The sequence below is a fragment of the Falco punctatus genome (assembly GCF_963210335.1).
Source record: "Falco punctatus genome assembly, chromosome: 5".
NCBI lineage: Eukaryota > Metazoa > Chordata > Aves > Falconiformes > Falconidae > Falco > Falco punctatus.
In genome coordinates, this window is record NC_137584.1 from 19,175,665 (window position 1) to 19,201,454 (window position 25,790).

Genomic DNA, 25,790 nt, shown 5'->3' on the forward strand with positions numbered 1-25,790 from the left:
ATAACATCCAGAAATAAATCTTTCAAATTACATTTCAAAACCTTGTATTCGATACGCATGAGAAAATATTTAGTACACTCTTCCACTGCAAATGACTGTAGGATGGAGCAATACAGCAGTATATGAAAATAGGTGATTTGAGATCTCCGTCATGGCAGCCTGCAGGAGATGAGCATGCAATGCTTCAGAGGAGTACTGGAAAACAAGATGCTCAGTCATAACAATTACTGAGGTTACACTCAAATTGTGCTTCAGACGAGATGCCCACAGAGAATGAACAGCTTTATGTAGTGACTTACATTGCCTTCAAGCTCTGGTGCACCTGCAGTGAGACACTGTTGAACCCAGCAGAAAGCCCAGCTAACACCTTCTGCCTGAGTTTTACACCAATAGCCAGGTTGAAAGAAAAGGCTCCCCATGGCTCTTTAATTATTTCCTCCCTACTCACAGGTAGAGTAGACTCAGATTGTAGTGTTAACCCTGCAAACTGTATACACAACAGAAAAAGAATACCTTGCAGCAATACACATTTGGAACATGCCAGAACACATTATTACTGGAAAAGGGTTGAGCCACAGCTTTCAAGAAGCTGAAAGCATTCTCTTTACCCATTTCTTTCTTGCTTGTGTACGTGGAACAAGGAGGTGGGATTCGTGCTGCCCAAATGAGAAGCTTCACTGCTCTTGGCCTTCTTGTAATCAGAGAAGAATACAAGCACCTGCTTGTTGGATCGTATCTTACCTGGGCAAACCTTACCAGTTACCACTGATGATAGAGAGGTGAGGGGCACCAGGTGCTTAAATGAAGTGTCTACCCTAACTCAGTTGGTTTAAATGTCTCCAATGAAGTAGAAAATTTTTTGGCACTAAGTCACAGTTTGAAATCTGGGCAGGCTTCACTGGTGAATTTTGCACCTCAGTTCCTAGGGAGGCAGCCCCTCTATCTCTGTCTGTAAACAGCCAGCAGGCTCCCAGGGCTCAGCTGTGGTACTGAGGTGCCCCTAATCCCTCTGCGCTACCTGGAGGGGATAAGAACTTGTAGTAAGAAAAACACGAAGCCCTACACAGTTCTGATATTTTGGTCCCCATTTGGCCCATCCTTTCCTCTTTCAATGCTACCTAGTCATGTCACGTAGAACAATGCTTTTGAGGGGAGAGAAAAAATTACTTTAAGTATCTATCCCAAGTAATAAATAAAGTGAAGTATAAGGGAAGGTGATCTAAATAGTGTTTTGTGAGAAAAAACTTGTACTAAACTTGGAAAATATTTTAGAGCTATGTTTACAATGTCAGCTCCTATCAGCATGAGACTTTATCTTTCCATTTAAAACTCCATCACCTGCCAGAGATTTAGGAAAGTTTCACAGATGTACATTTACCATCAAATTGTTGTAATGTAATTGGGGAAGGAAGGGGTGGGGGTGACTGCATAACTTGTAATTCATACAAACATACAATGAGCAATACAGTGGTTTATAACAAAACCTTAAAATAAAAGCATTCTCACCCATAATCTCCAGAATTGATGTGCTGAATTAAGTCTTGGCGAACAAGGCATACTTCTTTTGAACATTTCCAGAGACTCTGGAAGCATTTGCTGAAAGGGCAAGAATATCACTGAGCAGAAAATTAATTGTCAAAGGAAAAATATGCATTTTAACAGCAGAAGGAAGGTGGGTAGAAAAAAAGTATAAAAAATACAAATGTTACATAGTGTTTATAAAAACACAATGCTACTTCACTACCTTATGAATCGTAACTGGAACAAGGTGGGAAAGGTTGACAGCTTGTGGGAAAGGTTTTATTTGAAAAATTTTGCTTCCATCTTTGTGAGACCAAAACAGGGAAAAAACCCAATGTCCATTAAATGAGATGCTCTGAGCAACTTTCACTGTGGAAACCCAGAAAGGAGCCATATGGCCATAGACACCTTGCTCCAGGGATGCTGGTCTGAAGTCGGAGCATGAGGGTCAGCCCTGTTTGGGTGCTGCTGGAGTCCCCCGGCTGCTCTGGAGCTGGAGGTGCAGGGCTGGATTTTGGAGAGGCAAAGCTGGGAGGCAGCTTAGGCAGCTGACTGCCAGGGTCAGTAGCAGAGCTCCTGTCTGTGCTGTCTGCTCCTGTCCCAGGGCAGTGAAAGGAATGCGCAAACAGTTCATCTCTTTCCTACATAAATATACATGCATATATTCTTCCTCTCACAAAATAATGTAAGGTCTCATCACTCAAGCCAAAGAAACAGAGGAAGACGTTCTATAAATAATCCCCTAAGCTTTAATGATATTTGTTTTGCCAGGGTTCAGGTCAATGCCCAGGTCTAGGCTGAAACCATTTCTACTCAGGTCAGAGCCAGCAGACAACGAGCAGGACAGAATTAGACACTGAGGAGGGGACTTTAATACTTCCATTTTCATATTTTGATTAGAAAGTCCATTGACCTCTTGCAATTCTTCTAAATTGTCTGTAATCTATTTCTACAATATCTTAATACAGCACTATTCCAGCAGACATGTTTAATATGAATTTAAAGATGCTCACTACCTTAATTGTTGTTTCATGACATATGTTAAATAAAATTCAATTTGCTGTTCTCTGAAACATTACCAGGAATTGCAGTTGTCTTTAATTATTGTTCCTTCTCCATAATATCGGCCATCTTTATAACAACCTGCCAACATAACATATAGAGGTGTGAAAAAATAATCATTTTTGAAGTGAATTAACTCAAAACTCGCTCCTATTGAATTAATTGGTTAAATGCAGTATGCATAAATTATTTAGTTGAAAGCAACATCCATTTCCAGCTTCTTCAGAGTAATGAGGGCAGTTTGATGTATTTTAACTTTTTACCAAACACATGATCACTCATAGCAAATAAAATCAGCAACAGATTCAAAACACCCACTGAAAAATTATATGTAAATAAAAATAATTCTTCAAATAAAGTTATTTTCTAGTAATAAACTTAAAAAGAATATATTTCTAATAAAAATTATTTTCTGATTGGCAATTAAAATATAAATAAGTTTTTCCAGTTATAGAAATCAAAAAACTAGTAACTGTTCTAAACCTATTGTCATATATTATTTTTTCTCAACAGTTTAATTCTTCTTTGGAAAACAGGCAGTTCAACCATGTTTTAAGGTAAATGTATTTTTCATATACTCTCCAACTCCAAAACACAGTATAAAACCTGATCTGAGCGATGGTTTTTCCAAACAAATACAAGACTCCTAATTTTCTTCTTTGATAACGCTTCACTAAGAAAAGACTTTGTGTGTGTTTTAAGATCTTCCACGTAAACTGTTTCTTCAGTCAAAGTTTCAGCGAAAGAAAGACCCAGACTGCCTGTGCAGGGCTTTGGATCCAGGCTCTCACAAACACCGTACATTTCGCACATGGGTCCCTATCTTCCAGCCTGTTCTTACGGTTCCTCCACTGGTAAGCCTACAGGTAGAGGTCACGTTCCTTCTCCCACTGAAAAGGCTGGGAGTCAGCATGCCCAAGTTGTCCTTTCAACTCTGTTTTCGAGAAGCTTAAACCATATTTCATATTGATAAAGGGTTGACTTACATTTGTGATCTGTCATGCTGTTTCCCCACCACAGGTATGAGGAAGGCCATCCTCCTCTCACAGAAAGGCTGCAGTTCCTCCACCCAGACATACAACGTACACCTGGGCTGCCTGGGCCGCCTTTATTGGCAGGAGTGCTCTTCTGAGCCACAGCTAATTTCACACCCAGGTGCCAAAGCAGACTAGAGCTGATGAGTGAGTTACAGGTGCCTGCCTTTCCCGGTTAGTCACACAGCAGGCTGCGTTAGCTAGTGCAGGCGCAGGTGAGATACATCCCACCTAAGCAGTCTGAGGCCCAAAGTGTTTGCCCTAATTCATCTTCCACCAAGATCTGAGACATTTTTCAGAGAATACGCAAAGCAAATTACTCAAGTGTCACAGTTTGTCACAGTCTGCCACAGACAGCATCCGACAGTAGGTGGAATGAGGCATCAAGCATTTCAAATATATTTCAAATATATCGAGGGGAGGCAGTATGGGTGCAGCACCTGAGCAGCAGGCCAGAGCTCTGCTGGTGGGCATCACTGCTCATCCCTGACAAAAAATGCAAACCTGGAGAAGTACAGAAGCTTTCTAATAACATGTGCTTAGGGAACTGAAGATTAAAACCGTACAGTTTCGCTGGTCTAGCCTAATTGCAGAGAGAGAGCTGGGAGTGCTGCCTGAGGCAGAGAGCAGAGATATCTAAGCTAAAAGACACTGTTTGCGTGGGAACACAGCAAGATCATCTGGCTGTGAATATATTAGGTTGAAATATAAATGTATTAAGTGGGAAATTAATTAATTTAAAGATGTAGCCTGATGACTTCATGAATGGGATTACATGATGTTAAAAACATGACTGGAAGGAACAGTATTTGGTACACGAGGACTTCCCTCCCAGGCTGACATTCCTATACCCTCACAACACTGACTGCATTTGCCCCCGATATTGATGTCAGTACTTTTGTCAGCGAAATGTCCCCAGGGTTACTCGCTTGTAGGCCAGATCCTGACTGTGTAGTGTAAAAGCAATTAGAAAACTCTCTACACATCACTTTTATACCACCACCAGGTTGGGATCCAGTGTGTTGGCCCTGACAAAGCTTTTGAAACAAAAAGATAAAATAAATAATAAATATAGACAATAAATAAAACTCTAACAATTATTTTAATAACAAAAAAAATAGTAATACTAATCAGAACTTCTATTTGGTATCTAAGAGAGGAACATGCACAGTTTCTGCTGAAACATGAAAACCATCAAAACCTACTGAATGCTGGGTTCATAAAGACAAAGTCAAAGCAGGTCTACATAGTTAAATCAAGACTGGCCCTCAGCATGGTGCACACCCATGGAAGAAGTCACAACATCGCTTACTGCTGCTGTGCACCAAGTCAAGTGAATAAACAGGGATCCAGAAATAAAGCACTAAGGAATTTTATTGCTGCTCACTCTGGCCCATATATACTTCAGTTTATTGGTTTATTTAAAGAACTATGACTCAGGAAGCACTGAGAGCAAAACCACAGGCAACCAAAAGATCAAAAATCTTCCAGGTGAAAAGTACTTTGGTGTTTGTGGTCTTTTAGTGCTTAAATAATTCTCAGCCAAAGGCAGAAGCTTAGTCTCAGTTACTAAAAGTCAGCTAATACACTTACGTGATTTCTAAAAATACTTCATAATTTTCAGGCATTCAGTCCTTTTTGCTTCTCCGTTTTTTCCTTCCAATTAGACTCTCTCTTCCCTTTTCCTCAGACATTCCAGTTCCAGGAAGTTCCCTTCAAGTTAATTTTTTTCTGCTGTATTTTGGCTGCTTTTTTATTCTCCATTTACCCTCTAAACTATTTACATCAAAAATATCCAATAAACAGATTTTAAACAGCTGTAGACTTTCCATCAGGGAAGCACTTTAAGGAGCAGAAAAACAGGATTGTGTTTTGAGATGAGATATAAAAAAAAAGATACAAGCTCACCTATAGAATAAATGAAGGTTCTTGAATAGAGTAAATACAACTGCTATGTCTGGCAGGAATGTACAGCCAAAGAGTTACAAAACAGCGAACTCAGATGCAAAAAAAATGGATTAAGAAAGGCAGTAAAAATATTACCCCTTACCTATTCCCTTATCTAAACCTTCTGTTACACTTTTACCTTTAAGACAGGGGTCCTCAAACTACGGCCCACAGGCTGGATACGGCCCCCCAGGGTCCTCAGTGTGGCCCCCGGTATTTACAGACACCCCCCCCGCCGGGGGTTGGGGGTGGAAACCAAGCAGCAGCAGATGACTGCCTGCCACTTCATCCGCACGCCAGCCCCCTGTTTAAAAAGTTTGAGGACCCCTGGTTTAAGAGGTAGGCTTATGGCACTGCCCACATACAAACTGCTGCAGGTTTTGTAGTGATTCGTTTACATGAAACAGTTTGCCAAGCTAGACCCACGGGCTGTCAGCTCTGGAGCAGAAATGCTGCTGAATGTTTATGCAGAGCTCATGACAACAACCCCTTAATCTGTTGGCAATAATATACACCGCTGCACAAAATAAACATGAAATAGATGTCTTTCTTCACATAAATCACAGAACATTATTTTAGATGATTAGGAACACTTTGGAAAATCAAATTTGTTTTACAGCATTTCTGTCACTCGCACTTATCAGATTTTGGTTGCATGCCTGGCTTAAGAGCACAGCCTCCTGAAGAGCTTATGGTCTGAGTGCTGGAATGCAAGCAGTAGGGTTACTGCAAAGAAACAGTTAACATTAAAAAATCATAGTAGTATTTTTGTTGATTTTAGGCTTTTGAAAGTTTGTTACGATGTCCATATTTTCAGCTAGATTTGGTCTCCTAAAGCTAAGAAGCTACAAAGTCTTAAAATTCACAATTCTAAACTTTTCTCACCAGCAAAGATTTGGTCTATGCAGGAGCCAAGGGAGGACCAGCTGTTTATAGATTTTTTTTAATTATTATTTTTGTTTGCAATCTCTAGTTCTAAATAAAAATATACTGAGTTTAGAGTAGTCCCGGAGAAAACTTTCACTACAAACTAACTAGTAAAAACTAAAATAGGCCAGAAATCCTTGTTCTAACCACATCCCTCCACCTACTTCTGCACCTGAGCAGGAAAAATAGTGTCCCACAGGAAAGCTATGATGGACCAAAATCATTGTAGACTATCTCAGAGCAGTATCATTCAGAATACCTCTCAGTTTTCTTAGTGATTTATTTGTACTGATGGATACAAAAATTTAGATCTTGCTGTCCATCTCATGTTAATCCGTGAAGCTCTATTGAAATTGCTGATATTACACTAATTTTGACTCAATGAGGTTAAGTCTGAGAAGTTTCAGGTAAAACAGAGATTCTGTCCAACAGAAATATGATCTAATCAACACTAAAAATACAGCCCTAGAGATAAAGAAATAATAGCAAGCATAATACTTACTCTAGTTTCATACTTTTTGTGTTTGTCTACTATGTCTTTAGTCACATTTTTAGGATGTATACACTCTAAAGATTAATTAGTCCTCTTACTTGCAAGATTATTTTTATCATGATGCATTAATGCCAGCTGAGCATTTTCTCTGTACCTACCTGATGCTGGAGGTGGCCAAGGCTCATCTGACCTGGTGGGCTCAACAGGGTGGTCACAGACATCCCAGTAGTCAGCACAACAGTCTACAGGGCCAGGAGAACCTGAGGCACAGAACTGGTCACAGTAACATATAGCTGTTCTAGAGACAATGTTAAAGCTGCAGTCATCATTTCTTCCTGTGCAACAGCCTCGTACCCTGCAGGATCTTCCCTGATACAGATTCCTTTTTAGCCTGTTCCATTTTGCAGAACCGCCGTCTTCAACAGAGTAAAGTCCTCGGGGGAAATTTCTTCTAGAGTCACGCTGCTTTGCCATCCAAACTTCACTTGCAAAGCAATATAAGAGCAATATTTGACTTTTAAGCCACATTCTTCTGCCTCTAATAGCCTTTTCTTGAGGCCCTCTGTACTTCACTTTATCAGTAAATGTTCATTTACTGTAGATGTAATACCTTCAGCTGGTATTCAGAAAGAAATCTGAACAAAGCTGCAGACTACAATTTTCTAGGAAGACTCTGTATGTGTTAATTATTAGTCAGACACTGTAAACTGATTTATTTGCCCAAGATACAGAGATACTGGAAACAGAGCCACAACTATGTATTCATCATTATGAGATATTGGGTACATTCTTTTGGAAATGAGAAAGTTTATAGTAAAGGTTTCAGAATATACAGAATACACATGGTCCAGTATTTTAATTCTATACTTTTAACTTCTAAGATCAAAACAATGTGAGGAATGAGTACATGGTGTCAATGGAAGCTGTCTTTCTTTCAGGCTTCGTTTACCTGTTGTCCATTTGATTGGAAACTATATAACACTTAGGTTGAATTCCATCTACATTTTCCTTTCTTACATGTAGGACTGTATCACTGCAGCAAACTTACCCTGCATCCCCCATTTCAATCTTGTTTCCAGTGATGTAACTTAGCTTTATATGTTTCATTTTGCAATCTTTTTACTGTTGGCAAATTCAGAAAAAGTCAGGGGATTATTCAGTATAAACTATTACCCAAAGATACTCTTTCCAGGTTTGCATATCTTTTGTCAAAATGAACTTGGCAATAGTGTAATAAATACCCACTGATGAGTGTTGATTCCTATTTAAAAAGGAAATGGCCGTAGTAATAAAATCACAAGGAAAACCAGAGCAGATATCAAAAAGTAAGTCTAACAGCCCTTACTGCTTGATCTATGGTCTCCAGGTTTTTGAACAGCAGACCTAAAGAAATATGCATGGTACTGTTGCCAAAATTTAAAAGAATCAGAAAAAAGCAGCAAAGAACTTTGAAGTTCCTAGCAGAGGTAACATACAAAGCTAAATTGCAAAAAAAAAAAAAAAAAAAAAAAAAAAAATCATAGTTTCAAACCTGAACTGTTACAAGACAATTTAAGTCTCCAGAGCTGAACAAGCAGAGGTAAAAATGAGTCATCCTTTTGTCTCCATTTTGTAGTAAATGAGACGAAGCTGCAGAAGTTGATGACAGACTGTTTTCTAGGGAATGAAGGGGATATTTCCCTTTATGACTTCAGCTGGGCTGTTCAGTGCCACAGGAAGTCATAGCATCAAAGGGCAGCTACTTTTGAAAGCACAGCTAGGAACACAGCTGGTTTGGTTGCTTTGCTATGAATGGTAGAGACATTAAGAAGGAAAGTGTGTATGTTTATACATATAAGCTTGTAATTCAAATGCTCAAGTCTTGATATGGTATCTTGTCAGCAGTGCTTTTATTGGACCTTCCTCCCACACTGTCCCCACCACAGCTAAAAACTGCAGATGAGGGAAAATTGCATCAGACCACAGGGTTTTTACTTTGCTTTGTTGCAAGCAATCTTCTGTATGGAAGTTAACAGAAAGGCCAAGGTCAGCAACATGCAATCACTGTACATCACTAATAGGATATAAATCTTAGCCTTCCAGTTCGCTTTGTGGTTTTTTTTACTAAGTATTGTTTATGAGGCAAAAATCTGGACAACATTTAAAGTCTGTCACTGACTGCTATAATGCATCAAATATAACATGAGGAAAATAAGAAAAGACATGTTCATGGAAACTCAAATGAAGTGCTCACTAGAAATGATGATCCAGTTCTTTTCCTTTTGTCTATGCAGCTCCATCAGTTCCAAGAGAATGACTCCTGATTTTCACTAACATTAGCAAAATGCAAATCCTCTTTGTTATTACAGATCTTTGGAAATATTTTTACAAAGTTATCTCCTTCCCTTGAAAACATAAAAAATAGAAAAGCTATCTTATGTGATAAATGTTACTCACCATCAGATTAAGTGAAAAGGCATACCTGTGTTTTAAATTAAAGACCCCTGGTTTCATTTGGTTTTCTTTGGCGGTTTGTTTTGTTGTTGTCTTTTTTAATTTTCAGCTTCAAAGACTTGCTGATGATAAACCAGAGGCAAAAGATTTGCTTGGAAATTATGTGAGCTAGTTTACACAGGAATTAGATTTCTTTTAAAGGGACGTGAAAATGTGCTTCTAAACAGCTTTGATTTGTGACACAAGAAACAGTGTTGAAACTTGATAAAATCTATTTTTCCAAAGTGCTGGCATGTGTGCAAACCTGAAAAAAACCACACAAATCTATTCTATTGTGGTTTGGCAAATGTTTTTATTCCAAGCAAAAGTAGCATGCTTTGTAAGCGAAAGTAGCTCTCCATTCACTGTATGAAAGCACACATTGACTTACCTGTAACTATGTAGAAACAGTTAAACATGATCCTTCTTCTCTATTGAAGATTAACCTTTTCCAAGCATAACAGCTCTGCTAAACATTTGAGTTAGGGTCCAAGTCCTAGTTCCAGTCTGCACAGTTAAGTACATAAATGTCTGACTTTATCTGTTTCAACACCACACATTTGGCAAGAATTCAAATATTAATAACACTGAACACTTCGTGGAGTAACAAATAAAACCCAGTGTAAAATATCCAAGAATCTCTTTAAAGCTGGAGCAGGATTATTCCACAGAGTTTCTTTCAAAAGTCTCCCTGATTTGTCTGAATGAGCCTATTGGGCACCATAAAAATCTCATTTCTAGTCACCTGCAGGGTACAGGTGATAGCAATGGCTGGCGAGGCTCTGTGTGCTGAAGGTAACTGCCAGGACAAACAGCAGAGCCCACCCCATCAGAAGACCATGGCATCTTTCTCCTGGCTGTCACAAGAGGACTGGGGTCCTTTGGGCTGTATGAAGTGGCTAGTGTAGAAAAAGCCTAGGATTTCCCAGTGTGTGGCTAGATACCACTCCCTGCAGAAGTGAGAGCAGTCTTACATAGAAATCATCAGCTCATTTTTGTTCGAACGTCTTTTACAATGTACAAAGAGACACTGCAAGAATGATATATACAAATTGTTTACATAAAACAATTATGACTTGGCTAACACACATACTAGATACTCACTATTAACATGCTCACAAACCCCAGTAAAGCAGCCAGGAGTCTGTGCTGATCCTCAGTGTTGCTGAGTTGCCACTTTCTGATTTTCTGGGGTTTTTTTAATACCTTAAGGTATAGATTTTTCCTTTTGTATTCTTGAGCTGCTACTATTAGCATTTTAACAAAATGCTTCTGTCTTGCTTTCACTTTTCTCATTTTGCATAGCTTTAGCTTGTGAACTTCCTGCTATTTAAGCAATTTTCTCATTAAAATTCAGTCAAGACCACAGAGCTGTGCCACACCAAACCAGTCTTTGGATCCCAGACAGCTGAACTTTTGCGCCAAGGGTTACCCTTAGTCTCTCATGCAGCAGCCAAATTTTCTCAAGTAATGAATTCTGACCCTCCTTCCCACGCCTTATTCCATGTCAGTGCCCAGATACCTCCCTTGTGCTAGGCGCATCTCCCTTCAGTTCACTTGGGCCAACTTTAGTAAGTCTTTTTTTGTCAGCTTGAGTTGTAGCACATAGCAACAACAGAAGCATCACAAGCAGGCACAGGATGGTGTGAATACTGTATATCAGACTGCAAGAGAAGATGAGGGGGCAAAGGGGACCATAAGCCCTTGCTAAACATAGGCAGTCATGATCCTGATGAGAATGTGTATTTTACTGGAAAAATAATTAATAAAGGCAGGGTAAAGGCATTGGAACTTGGACTAAATTTATTACACTACTGAATAAGGAGCATCCATTAATTTTATAGTGCTACTGAAAAAAGAAATCAATTTTTTGTGTTGAGTTTTGCTTCTTATAATCTCTCCTTAAAGGACTTTTTTTCCCACGTAATACTTTTTCCATTGGTTTCTCAGGATAGACTTCCTAGACTGTAATTGCCAATATGGTCTCATTTTTCATTCATAGACAGAAGCTGTTTAAACAGATAAGGAAACTGTTTTTTAAAATATCCACAGATTAACAAACTCATAAACCCAGAGGTCAATGAAAGGATTCCTCTTTTGCCCTTTCTATAATCCTAGTAGATCTTTCTCTTGCTTGTGTTCCTTCCACCTACAGGCTTCAGTCTATCACCTGGGCTAATTTAAACCTAAACTGTAGCATGTGAGTAATTATCTTGGCTAGAAATGCTAGATGGGATTTGGGCTTTACAAAAGTGAAATTCAAAAGGAAAAGAAAGTTGGGTTTGGAATAAATTCAGAGGAAAGGAAAATGCTTTGGAAAAAATAGGCAGGAAAGCTTATAAAGACCTCTGAGAATCACACTGGTTCTCAGCATGAATTTTGCCCACTTCAGTGCTCTACTGTGGGTAGACCTATTACATCTTATACAATATTTATAACTCACTTCTAGTTACAAATGTGTTTATATGTATGAATTTTTACCTATTTTTTTTAAGTTTTCAGTATTTTTTTTTGCTATATTTACCTGTATGTGTTGATTTTGGTCCCTAGGAACCATCTCTTGAACTCACCAAAATGTTGGTGGTTTTTTCACCATCTGGTTAATGGGTATGCTGTCCACAAGATATACGCAATTTCTATTATTTTTCCACTGAGAAAAGAAACCAATACAATAACAAACCTCATATGTCTATCAATATGTTCGTGACATTCTGAAGAACGTGTGTGCTCCTGTATAAAGGGAAAAATATATACTTTACCCGTACGGAGAATCTTACTCATTGCTGAACTTCTGTTTTCACAGCTCCAGCATTCAGCAGTTTAAATGCAGGCTGGATTGAAATTACACCAGGTCCAATAGTGCAAGAGGCTGAGTATTTTAGGGATTATTCCGTTTAAACTGGTTTTAATTTTTATGTTTTTACTGATGACAATATTTTTTAAATTAATTCATCACATTCATTTTAATGAAAGAAGCAGCAATTCTAATTAAAATATTAATCTTAACCACAATACGTAGCACTGTGTCAGAAAGTAAAATGCTCCTGCACGGCAGGACAGGGCTGAGACGCAGAGGTCCTGACATATACATACCTGAGGGGTGTTCTGTGGTTCAGGGGATCAAGGGATCAGAGAGAAGGCAGTTGACTCATGCAAGCATAGACAGTTAGCTTCCTTAGAGTTTTATAATGCATTTTGAAAGCAAATTGCTGAAGATGCAGGATCAGACAACATTGTGTGGGAGTAGCACAGGGTCAAAAAAACAGCAGCATCAACTAGAAAGGAAAGCGGCGAATCTTCCATGTACACCAGGAGTGCAGCTAGTAATTCTGCCTGCACTCACCAGCTGGCCCAGACACTGCCAGGCCAAAAGGCCTATGAATATTGTGTGGCAGGTAAGAGTCATTGTGCATGCTGCTTGCTGTGGGTGCTGACACAGTCGTGAATAATTCCTAGAGTATTTTACAAAACATAAGTATCTATGTGGTTGCAAAATGTGACCAAGGTTAAGAGCATGAGAGCATTCCTTCCCCAACAATGCTAGTATTTGCTCTCAGCTATTTGAAATCCATGCAGCTAGATTTACAGCAGTAAAAATAAGAAACACAGCAAACCCTTTGCAACAAAAATACAGCTTTATTTCATTTCAACATTTATATTATTTCTAAAGAAAATACGTTGTGTTATATTGGACATCTCTTAAACCAGCAAGCACTTCAAGAAACAGTATTTCAATATGGCACATTCATGTGCATATGTCTGGGATTAATTATGCTAGTACATAAGATTATCTCTTGAAAGAATATTTGATTGTTATAACTCTTTGCAATCAGCATACTGGAAGCAATTTTTAATTTTTTTAAATGGTGCTTTAAATAATATTTGTGCCATGAATTTCTTCTCAGTGTAGACACAGGCCTCAAAATACTCTACAGTTTTAGCTCGTGATCCTAATTTGGGGCTGCAAAAGAAGAGTTTTCACATGAACACAAGTCAAAAATTATACAGACTAGTAAACTGTATAACATGCACTGAGGTCACTTAGTTTTCCTAATTCATACAACCTGATGGTCTGGCTAACAGATGTAACTCATAGTTTCAAAGAAAAAAAGCCCTAGACAGCCACCTTGTTTTTGCTATAGCTGTACAGAAGACGACAGCAGGCAGACCGAACCTACTTTGTGAGATGCTTGCCTGTTTTTGCAGCAGCCTGAGGTAAGCTGGTTTACCACTTAAATTTCCACATAGCTGCAACTCTCCAAATTCTAAACTAAATCTCTCTCCCTGAAATTTAGGTTCATTTCTTTCTTCTCCTACTCTTAGGAAGGATGGAGAAGCAACTAATATCCCTTTAGAACAGTCCATTATGAAAAGATATAAACTGCTGTGTTTTTACACTATCTTTTCTTCTTTGTCAAAACACTGAAACCTTTACAACTTTTCTAAATCTCCCATTTGTTTCCCACACCCCATGTAACTGGTTCTTCACTAATACTGAATAGAGACAAGTAATTTCCTCTATCATATTATAAGCACTCCCTTTAACTAATCTCCCTGGAATGCATTTTTCATAAGAGCATCACCTCTTCAACTCAGATTCAGTTTGTGGTCACCTGTGATCCTCACATTCTTTCTTGCAGTATTATTGTCTTCTTTTTCTGTCTGTGCTTTTTACATTTCCTTGTATTTGTCTTCAATTAATTTTATCATATTGATTTCAAGCCATTCCTCTAATATAAATGACATTTTTTAAATTCTAATCCTGCCTTCCAAGCTGTTTGCCAGGCCTCCCAAATTGGAATTATCCATTAATTTGGTAATTTTACTGTCCATGTGATGGAGCAAGTAATTAATGGCAATGTTTTATAGTGCTAGAGCTAGAAGACAGCATTGCAGAAGCCTATACAAGATGTTCTCCCACTTCAGCAGCAGACAATTGTTCTCGGAGTCCAGGTTTCCAATCAGTTGCACATCTACCTTATGTGAATTTAATATAGTCTGTATCTGCTTTGCTTGTTTATGACCGTCATGTGGGACTGTGTTGAAGATACGCTGTATCAATCACATCCCCTATATCTGCTTAGCTGTCAAAGAAGGAAGTTAGATCAGCTTGATAGGATTTGTTTCTGACGTGTCCCTGTGCAAGTCATCTTATCTCCATACTATTCTCTAGATGCCCACAAATGGATTGTTTAATACTTTATTCCAGTGTCTTGGAAATGCTATTATGGCTGACGTTTCTGTAATTCTTTAGATTTTTCCTTTCCTCCTTTGTTAGATATGACATTGTGTTTGCCTTTCTCCAGGTTTCTGGGAACTTACTCATCCTGCTAATCACTAGTGTTTGAGAAACCGTTTTAGTTAAGTGTTTTAAGGGTAAGTTTCATTAGGCTGTGCCATCCTGAATACTGCAATTTACCTCAATACTCTTTCAGGTGTCCTTTTCCTTTTCTCTCCATAAGCCTACTTCCAAATTCTTAATAATAACAGAAATAAACTTTTAGCTATAATTAACTTATTTTGTGGAGACTGAAACAAAAAATATAAAAGGCATTGAACAATTCACCTATTTGCTGACCTCCCTTGTTAGGTACTACATTATATCTGCCCTCAAGCAGAGCACATTATTTGCAATATAGTATTGTTTAACCCTAGCTAAACATTCATTTTAATGGCACTATGTGGTTATGCACTCAAATATAAAATAATACTCAATAATATTCATGTTATTTCAATGACATTACTTCACAGTCTAATTCCAGTCTGTACCTCAATTTCCTCCAACTGTTTGATTGTATCCCACTTAAAATTAACTCAATTGTGACTTTATTCTGTGATGCTAAGTGGAATTATTTTTAATTTATAATTATTAATAGAAAATCATTCAACAAACATAGCCAGCTTATTATATAACACTAAAGTGTATAGCTAAAACATCCTATCATCTTTTTAAACAAAACTGTAAAAAATTGTTAAAGTGACACTAAAGAAGTAGTTACATATTCAAAGTGTGACTGTAATCAAGTCAGAAAAATAGTAATACTCACCATTATAGCTATACAGAACCTCTTTCACTGGCAACCTGTAGAACAAAGGGAAATAAAAGGTGGAAACGCTATATTAAGCAGGCATAGTTCTACAAACTAGTGGACAAATTCATACAGCACCTTGTTTTTTAAAAACATTGGTTTCTTGCAGTTAATTTATAACTATGCTTACTGAACTGGGGATGATTTTCCATGCATATATAACATGTTTGAGGAAGTATACTGCACATTGCAAATTTCAACAAACAAGCATCGGTTTGGCTTAATGCCCATTAGAGGACATCTCAGACTCATGTTGGGTTTCTACTTTTTTTTGCACCACGTCCTGGGAGGACAGAGCACGTAGCCAACCTTGCATTCATATGTCATGGATGTTGTTTTCCTCTGCCTTAGCAAGACTTTTGACACAGTCCCCCATGGTAACCTGGTACCCAAACAGAGGAGCAGGGTGGACTACAGAGTGGATGAATAATTGGCTGCACCGCTGGTCTAAAAAGATAGTAGTCAACAGTCCAAAGCTGCTGTTCCATGTGGCATTTCAGAGGATGCTAGGGTGACATCTTCACTGGGGACCTGGGTGGTAGGAGAGCCTACATGCCCAGGAAGTCTGTGGATGTTTCTGACTTGGAAGGAAGGGAGAGTGATATGCTGAGAGTACAGCTCCCATTCTGAAGGACTTTGCCAGACTGGAAGAATGAACTAGCAGGAGTATTGTGAAGGCAAATGCAAAATCCTGTATCTGACAGGGGAAAAGCAGGCTGGAGGAAGTGAAAAAGCCCACACAGCAGTACAGGCCAGTGACTGACTGGCTGGGTAGCAGCTCTGCAGAGAAGGACCTGAGGTCTGGTTGACACCAAACTGAACATGAGTCAATCCATACTTGTGGTGATGAAGGATAAGCTCATATACAGTTGCATTAATGAGAGTATAGCCAGCAGGTTTCCCTTTGCTGGGCACTAGTGAGGCTGCATCTGGAACATAGTTTCCATTTTTGAGCCCTCGCAATAGAAAAGAGCTGTCACGCAAACAGAAGAAATCCAGTGAAGGACCATGAAGATGGTTGTGAACGTTCCTTGATTTCTGGGAGAATCATATGACATATGAGGGGATGTTACAGGACTTGTTTAGCCTGAAGAATAGGCTAAGGGGTAATCTGTTTTCCCTCTCCAGCTATCTAAGTAGGGTTTATAGGCAGCTCAGTTTTGCATGGTGAAAGGAAAGGAGGCAACAAGTGGGGAAATTTTAACTAGTCATAAGGTTAAAAAAAAATTATCATGAGTGGTCAAACACTATAACTAATTTTTGTCTGATTCTGTGATTCTAATTATTTATGCATTAATTAATTAGTGAATAATTAAAAAGCCTTCTTTAAACTACAACTGTATTCTGCCTACCTATTCAGGACAAGCTCTTTTCCTCTAAAACCATTACCCAGTACTCCTGCCATTATGTAAAGGGGACCAAATGCAAAGCTGTTTCTTAAAGCCAAACAGAATTAGATTAAAATGGAAGTTTAAATGGCATACTGACATTTTGTACTTTCTCTGTATCACATTTATATTACAACACTCTTAGACTTTTGAATGCAAATTTACCATGTAATACATTTACAGTAGTTCTTTTTATAGCGATCACAGTAGAAATAAAATCCTATAAATACATAAAATGTTTTTTTACTTGCTAATGCATGGTAATCTAATATGCGCTTTCATGTCAGTCGGCTGTAACTGAAACTTTTTACTTAAAACAAGGAGATATCATTGAAGCTGGCCAAAAGTACTGCCCAAATACCTGTTGCAAGTATGAATTCCCTGTTGTACATAAAAAGTATCAAAAACTAAAATGTTGAAAGCATCGTTAAAGTATAAATTAAATAGGAAGTATGTCTGCTGATATTTAAAGCTTTTATTTGAGATTTTACAAGTGTGTATTGTTTGGACTTACCTTTCTGTTTATAAATATCAGAAGACTACAGTTTACTGTTCCCTGTTAGTAGCCCATCCATTTAGGTGGTTAAAGAATTTGTCACGGCTAACACCTGAAATTCTTATTAATTTAGTAAAAGCAGTAGTTATTCCTACTTTTAATGCTCCTTTACAGGGTCATTAAATTTTCAGTTAAATGAACTGCTATGATGATATGAAGAGAGCCCAGGGCTGCAGTCCTTGGTTTGGTCAAAATAAAGTAAGAGTGATGGGATTATCACTTCAGAGACGTATTATTCATTTTGTTCCAAAATACTTTGAAAGATCACAGGTCAAGTCAGAACAGTTCTCATTTTGGAGGTAAATTACATCAAAGGATTTTCTAATTTGCATCATTCAAGAGCTTTTTTTTTCTATGCACTGCTTTTGCTCTTTGCTTTATTATTTGCTGCCTTAATCTCTATGCATAATCTCTGTCTGTACAGCATTCTTTATGAATTGCCTAATGCCCCCTAGTTCCTTAGATAATTCATAAACTCAGGAAATCAGCAGTGCTGCAAAGACCACTCTGACTGCATCCCAGGTGTGGGAACAGAAGAGATGCTGACTGTGTCACAGTGTAACACACACATGCTCTGCAGCCTGGCTAGCTACGGGGCTGGCAGCGATCCTCTGCCATATTAGTGTATACCAGCTCTGCACTGTCTGGAGAATGGGCTGTAATTTTGTGCAAGACTGAAAGTAAAAATAGTGAATAGTGTCCATAATGTGACAGGTGGAGAGCCCATGTTTGTGTCTCCAAGGAAAGAAAAAGAAGCAATGCAGCCTTTTGCCCGGATATGTATGCATGCAGAGAAGGATCTGTCCCGGTACCAAATGGAAGAAGGTGCTTGGACAAGGGAGCTGACGTATGAGTAGGAGAGGCTTCTGATACAGTTCCTCTAGTTTCATTAGGTATCTACCACCCTGCTCTTGCTTCAACAGGGATCTTCTTTAGGGGTTGAAAAGGTATAGAATGGTATGTGAGAGCTGGATCGTTATGGAAAAGCACCAGCAGCAGCCTCCCTCAGGCTGTCAGGACAACCCAGAGAAGCTGGCAGACTGTACCCTGCCCTCATACCTTCCCACCACAGACAGGGAAGGGCAGGCCTCTGCTATGGGCACAGCCAACGCTGAGCCATCCCCACTTCACAGTGATCATAATGTCAGGCAACTCGAGGGGGGTGGGTGGTTGTAAGCTCTGGGATTTTCTTTGCAAATTCAGGGTACAATAACAGGGGTTTTTAACTGGAAGAACAACACTCTGCTCTGATAATGCTTTGGATTGGAGCTTTGGTCTTATTTAAAACCCCTTACATAAATTCTTTCCTACAAGAACTCTCATAAAATGGGTGCATTTTCTTCTTATATGTAGAATCTATCAATGATTAATACTAACGTTGACCTCTACCCAGAAACACTCCTTAAGTAAATAAAGATTAAGAGCAATGTATAACAGAACTTTGGACCTTATTGACATTTCCATAGAATTTCAAATTTCAAGAACTTTTGCTATTAGAATTCTTTAAAGTGGAGCAGGACAGATTAATTGCTTCCACTTGTGGGGAAAAAAAAAAAAAAGGAGCTACTTGTACTAAAACTGTCACAAATTTGCACAAAAGACAGCTAGTGAAATCCTGTCACCACTGTAGTCAATCAGCTTTTTTCCATGGGGTCTTTTTATGAACATTGACCTTCCAGACTCTATTATCATTCTAAATTATTATTGCAGATCTTTCAGGAATAACAACTGGGTAAGGCAGAGTAACAGGAGTAACAGCTGCAGCAAAAGATTACATGAACCTAAAGTAATTGTATAATAGACTTGGAATTTTGCAAGACGCGTGAATAAGGGTAATGAGTATATACTTTTAGCACTTGCATATGATGTCTTTAGTAACTATACAGGTATATATGTGCCATGTTCTCTCTAAAGATTCTGACTCGGTACAATTCTGAGAATGGTTATAACATCACTCACATGTCATAACCTAGGCAAACACTAGGGTTTACTTGTAAAGAAGACAGTAGGTATCAGAAATCACTGGTATAAGTCTTGGTTAGGTTTTAAAGGAGTATCCTTCAGATCTCCTCTAATTAAAAAGCACTGATTGTAGAGAAGGATTCTGCAAGGAGAATGTCCTTTATTTGTTTTCCTGCTTTCGCATGGAAGTGACAGATCTGATTTGCTTCATGCTGTTGCAGAATGAAGCTGAAGTTGCATGAAGGTTAGAATGCTGTTCTTCTGAACACAAAGGTAACTCCTTCCCCACCCCCCAGGAATACTTTGCTTTAAGGAACACAATATGAATTACTAAGCTGAAACTAGCAGCACCTTCCTTCCCTTCTTCACCACTCTCACTCCTTCCTAAAGGTCAAGGAGGTGCTTATGTTTCACAGAGCATCTGCCCACACATTCTTTTTTGGAATTGCATAAATCACACTGACTTTCTCTCACTGTGTTTTTAGCTCTGAGGGAGGAACATTGCAGCAGCAGAAGTTAAGTATGAGCCTATATGTAATTTTAGATCAAGAGGAGTATTTATTTTTGGTGAGAGCAGAGACATAGGACAGAGATCTAAGGTTCTTATTACAGCAGTAAGAGTAATGTTGGGCTTATAACTGGACAGACTTCCTAAATCAATTCAGCATCCAAACAGAACTTCACTGATAGAAGGGACATTTTAAATCAGGTGGAGGTTTCTCAGTATGTAAACTCAAAAAGTATAAATTCAGCATGAACAGTTTCTAGAGTCAAGATAGGTTCCTAACTTGGAAGGAACAGTGCAAGTGACTGAAAGATGTGATTTTCAACCAAAGCCTACCTTGTTTTTTTCACTGCACTGAAAAGGGAAAGCAGTGTAACAAAGTTTTGAAGAACTAGCAACATAGAAGAGGAAATGGTGAAGGTTTGGCGGTTCTTCAGAGACAGCTTAGCAACAATGTGTCTCAAAGGAGCCACCATAAGGGCAGTTAAGAAGAGTGGCCCAAATATTTTGAGCTGTTCCTGGCTCTGTGTTGCTCTCCTGTCTGTATCCAAAACAGCATAAATGTTGATCTCCTTCTGTGTATTAGTGCTGTATACTCTCATCTCCAGCAACAGATCTCAGTCCTTGACTGAGAATAAGCAAAGGGTCAGCTCTAGATAAATTAGTGTCTTCTCTGCCACTCCCTAAACATGGAAAGACATTGCTCAGTCTCAACATGGTCAGCATGGTGTCCCCCTGCTCACCTCTTCCTGCTAAAAATTATATTAAAAGTTGGGGGGGTGGGGGGGTGGGGGGGTGAAATTAGATAACATGCTCCGTACAAATACTTTGGAAAGTTCGTTGGAGAAGGCTTTCTTTGATTTGTAATATAGAAAACAGAAAATGTGTCATCTATTGATGTTATTTTCTGACCAGCTGGAGGTAAGCCTAACATAATTCTTCCTGCCATATCTACATGTGGGCTGGAGTCCATCTGTATAGTCATAGACAGTTAAAAAATACACATTAGTGACAGGGCCCAAGAAACCAACACAAATACTCAGCTTGCTCAGCTGTACCAAATAGTATCTGACACATTTTTTTTTAACTTTAAAGCAGACTATTTGCCTCCAGCTAACATTATTGTAAGTGGTGCGTGACCATCACCTAATAAGATGTTTATCAAGGCAAATACAAAGTACTGAAAACAGCCCAGATAAATCCTTTTATTGCCAATTGATCGGTTTTGGTCTTTATAAATGCAACCACAATTTCATCAGAGATCTTTATCCTACAGCTTTTTAATAATTCTGTTGATAGACAGTCTGTTAAAGTGTTTGTTTAAAATACAAGGAAACTTTTAGAAGATGGGTTATATATTTTATCTGACTTGGAACAGATCAAGCTGGCATCTCAACAAAGGAATTTTGCACTTTTGTTGTGCTAAAACCTCACATTTTCAAGAATATCTCAGTCATGGTAGCCTGATTTCACTATGTCAGTGTGAGATGCTTCACTTTCTGAACAGATCTTAACAAAACATCAGTTAACTTATGTGTCTCCTTGAAAAGATCTGTCTTTCCATTAGATCTCCAAAGTTCTCCTTTAATGTGTATTTGTAAAGAAGAAGGATGAGAGATGGGGATCTAGCTGTTTGCTTTCCTCTATCTTATTTTCCAATACAGGAAAATCAGCTGCATCATCAGAAGCTGCATACAAATGTATATATACACACACACTTACACAAATAAACATGTATACATATATGTATATATACACACATTTTAGAGTGACTGATGTCACTCTAAAGCATACCCTGATGTAGTACAAATCTGCTTCATCTCAACAACAGATTTGTCCTCAGAACTATTCAGTCCCTTTCACTCTCACCACTGTCTAATGAAATACCTTTCAGAAACTTTACAGATGAGATGGGAAAAAATCAACATATGTGAGAAGCTCAGCAAGGTATTTTTGTTGTCTAACTTCACTTTGTGATGGCATCTTGGATAGATCCAAGCATTCCTTTGGATAGATCCCCAGCTGAAACCATAACAACTGCTTTCGAAAGATACAGGAAGTGGCTCCTGGGAGGCAGAGGAAAGGGGATTGATGGTGTAGAAACAAGAAACAAGCATAAAGGTCAAAGGCAAGGAGAAAGGGAGGAGGCTGGAAGGCTTCAATGAAGTTTCAAACAAAAAGTTATAAAGTAGCTCTAAGTCCTTGGCACCCTGCACAAGGTGGCTGGGGATGCACATAAGTAGGGGCTACCTTCGTGTCTCCTATACTCCAAGTGCAGAATAGCAGTCTGTTGATCCACCCAACAAATGAGATGTCTACCTTTCTTTATTTCTTTCTTTCACTTTTTTAAAAACTTATTTTTCAGTGGGAACTGAGATATACTGTGAGGATATATTGACAGGCTGTCAACAGATTTCAAGCAAACCCTCTGCTTCCAACATGTGAAGGGCCTGTGACCTCAAAACTCCCTCAATATTTTTCAAAACAACAAAAAAAGTTACTCGTTTGGTAAAAAGTATTGGCAAATATCCATTTCCCTTATTTAAGTGCTCATTTGGCTTCTTTTAGCAAGACTAGAATCTAATTTTAAAATAATAAATTAAAAACAAAATGTTTTATGAAAATGTAATTATCATTCCTATCTATACTGTTAAACTCATCAAAAAAATTTGTGAAATAAGTGAAATTAACATGCACCTGGTAACCAAAAGAGATCTTGGTAGAAAAAATTCATTCTTGCGTCATAAATGTACTCATACTGCTATTATTGGTAGTAAGTTATGCCTTCTTATGTCAATTTCTAGAATAATATTGAAAATGTTCTTTAATTAAAGATGTTCTATTACATTCCAAAGGCTACAGTAAAAATATGATAGTTAATTAGATTACATATGTTTGTTTCAACATTGAGGCTATAATTCAGTTTCATGCTCATGACCTTGTTTGAAAAAAGACCTGCTTGTGCCAGCAGAACCTTTTTAATTTTTGTATGGTCTGTCTCAAGAAAAAAATTATGATGTGTAGCAGATTGCTTCAGCTTTCACTGAATGAATTATCCAGGGTGTTAACAACTATGGTCCTAGAGTTTAGATATGTGAAAGTAGTAGGTAACTGGCCACTAAATTTAGACTTCAGGAAGATCTGTGTCCTTCAGTCAAACAAAATTGGCACTGAATTTTGATACTGGACAAGCTTGTACTGCATGTTGTTTTATGTTTTCTTGACAGTCCTTTATGAAATTCTCAGCAACTAAGCCTAAGTGCTTCTGGTAGTTGTTGTATCTAGTATTTAAAACAGAAGTGACTACAAATTGTGGAATGCATGATTTAAATGGAGCTAACTGAATTATTTAGCAAATCCTGCTTGCTAATATCCCAACAGCACATATCAGGAACCTGAAGTGCAAATGTTAATGTTATTCCAAACTCACATAAACAACACAGTCTGCAAAACAAATCTCATTTTTTTCTTCATTAATCATTAAGAATAATTAATGCTTATCTAGTCTATGCACCGGACAAAAGCATATTTGGTAGTTCAGCCCATTTTTACTCATCAACTCCACACAAGATACATAAATAAAAGATAAAGCTATAATGCAAGTGCTTAAACCCATTAAATGTCAACTGATTACCTCCTTAGAGCTGAGTGTTTCATTTTCTGGAATAGGCACTATGGGATGACTGGGCTGTCGAGCCAAGATGTCACAGGTTGGAGAGAGCATAAGGTTAAAAACAGGAAAAAGAAATGTTATAAGTTCAATTTCTTGTTTAATAATGAAAACCAATACTCTCAGTCATGCAAAGGATAGCAAAGCAAGAGATCCCATTTGTCTTCAACAGGCTCCCTGTTGAACAGGCTCTCTCTTAGTACTCCTTGTCTGTATGAAAATCTATTTCAATGTATGGCCTAGTTTCTGTTATATTCTCATAATTAAAAAGGTGGGGAAGGATAAATCACTTTCCAATTTGAAAGAGACATCTCAAGTAAAAATCACTGCAAGGGCACTTGCCTTAAAATACAGTCACTATGAGATAATGCACATAAAGGTATTTAAAACTGTAACCATATTTCTGTCACTGAATATCTGTCTTCTTAAATCTCCTCCAAAAGAGCTCTCCTTAATCTTGAATTTCATAGACATAAATCATACAAAATTTTAGCTAAGAAATGCTGTGTAACAGTGTCCTGGTTTCATCTGGGTTGAAGTTATTTTACTCCTAGTAACTGGTACAGTGCTGTGGTTTTGGGTTTAGTATGAGAAGAATGTTGATAACACACCAATGTTTTAGTTGTTGCTACGTAGTACTTACTCTAAATGAAGGACTTTTTAAGTTTCCCATGCTCTGCCAGCCAGGAGGCGCACAAGAAGCCAGGAGGGAGCCTAGACAGGACAGTGACCCAGCTAACGAAAGGGCTGTTCCATACCATAGAAAGTCATGCTGAGTATATAAACTGGGGGGAGTTGGCTGGGAGCTGCCGATCACTGCTGAGGGACTGGCTGGGCATCAGTCAGTGGGTAGTGAGCAATTGTATTGTGCACCACTTGTCTTTCTTGGGGTTTACATCTCTCTCTTTTTGTTGTTTCCTTTTAAATTACCATTATTATTATTAATTTCAATTATTAAACTGTTCTTACCTCAACCCATGGATTTTACCTTTTTTCTGATTCTCCTCCCCATCCTACTGGGGAGGTAGTGGAGTGAGCAAGCAAGCAGCTGCATGGTACTTAGTGGCCAGCTGGGGTTAAACAGCAATTAGTATGTGCAGAAAGGAGTTTAGATCTCAGTAATTTTCCAGTGTTTTGAGTATTAAATGACTTGCATCTGACTAATGAAGTTCAATGGATGTGGCTCAAGTGAAAAAACATACCAATTTCAGTAAGATTTTAATTAGAATACAGGTAATTAAATAAGCTGGACCTCATAAAGACAATGTTAAGACCATAAGCTTGTGAGGTTTTCCTATACAGTGACACAAAGACATTCTCTTTAGAGCAGAGCTTGCTGAAAGTGTTAGGGTTTGGGTGTTTGAGAATTCTACAAAAAGAAGGTTTGAAGCAGCCTGCTATTTTCAATGTATCAAATGCATTACTTTGTTTTGGTATTTAGATCAAATAGTCAATTAACAAATGATGTGTTGCTTAAAAAAAATATTGCTCTTGTCCTAAGAAAGTTAAAACCATACTTTTGGAGAAGAAAAACTGATCTGCTAAACCAGCCCTATACACAAAGAAGGATACTGAAGTGGAATACACTCTAATTTTCTGCAATTATGTTATGGATCCACTATGTATTGCTCTCTCCCTTTGTAAATTTGCCCTGATTCATTTTCAGGGAAGCAGGAATCAACTTTAGCAACAACAGCAGCAGTTACAGAAGCTTTGAACCATTTATGTTTTGGTTTTTTTTTTTCTTCTGAAAATGAAAAGGCACATGAATAACTTTAGACCATAAGTGTATTTATTTTTTCAGTTAGTTTAGACAAGGGAATAGTTTTAGGTAAAGGGAAGGTAAGGAAGGGGTAAGGAGCCTAGATCCGCTCAATAGCGACATCCCTTCCTCTGCTGCATACGTAGCTCCCAATTTCAGCCAGCACAGCCACTAAGGCAGCCCCCAGACCTTATGCCACCCCGCTGCTGCAGCATGACTCTTCACAACAGACACGGGAGGTGGGTGTTTAATGGCCTACATGGAGGACAGAAGTCCCATTTCCAAACACAGCATTCTGCAGCTACCAAGGGCGGGCAGTCCTTGGTGATGCACAGGTACAAAGTTCTAGCAACTTGCAGTACCTTGGCAAGCTTATTTCATTGAAATAAACCCTGGCATTGA

At 38.3% G+C, this 25,790-nt stretch overlaps 2 protein-coding genes across 8 annotated transcripts in view; both read right to left on the bottom strand.

The window, feature by feature from the left end:
- TINAG (tubulointerstitial nephritis antigen) overlaps nt 1-12,986 on the bottom strand; it is a 54,011-nt gene extending 41,025 nt beyond the window's left edge. The window contains exons 1-3 of the mRNA XM_080388689.1: nt 7,143-12,986; nt 2,601-2,664; nt 1,507-1,596 (exon numbers count right to left, since the gene is read on the bottom strand). Of these exons, the coding sequence (XP_080244815.1) occupies nt 1,507-1,596; nt 2,601-2,664; nt 7,143-7,512 (524 nt within the window). The 5' untranslated portion in view covers nt 7,513-12,986. The remainder of the gene's footprint in view (nt 1-1,506; nt 1,597-2,600; nt 2,665-7,142) is intronic.
- An 86-nt stretch (nt 12,987-13,072) lies between these two features.
- MLIP (muscular LMNA interacting protein) overlaps nt 13,073-25,790 on the bottom strand; it is a 129,077-nt gene continuing 116,359 nt past the window's right edge. For 5 of the 7 annotated variants that reach the window (XM_080388681.1, XM_080388682.1, XM_080388680.1 and 2 more), the window contains 3 exons: nt 23,591-23,644; nt 15,504-15,538; nt 13,073-13,417 (listed from right to left, as the gene is read on the bottom strand). In XM_080388681.1, coding sequence (XP_080244807.1) covers nt 15,512-15,538; nt 23,591-23,644 — 81 coding nt within the window. In that variant the 3' untranslated portion in view covers nt 13,073-13,417; nt 15,504-15,511. The remainder of the gene's footprint in view (nt 13,418-15,503; nt 15,539-23,590; nt 23,645-25,790) is intronic. The other 2 variants (XM_080388684.1, XM_080388683.1) reach the window with 1 other exon arrangement.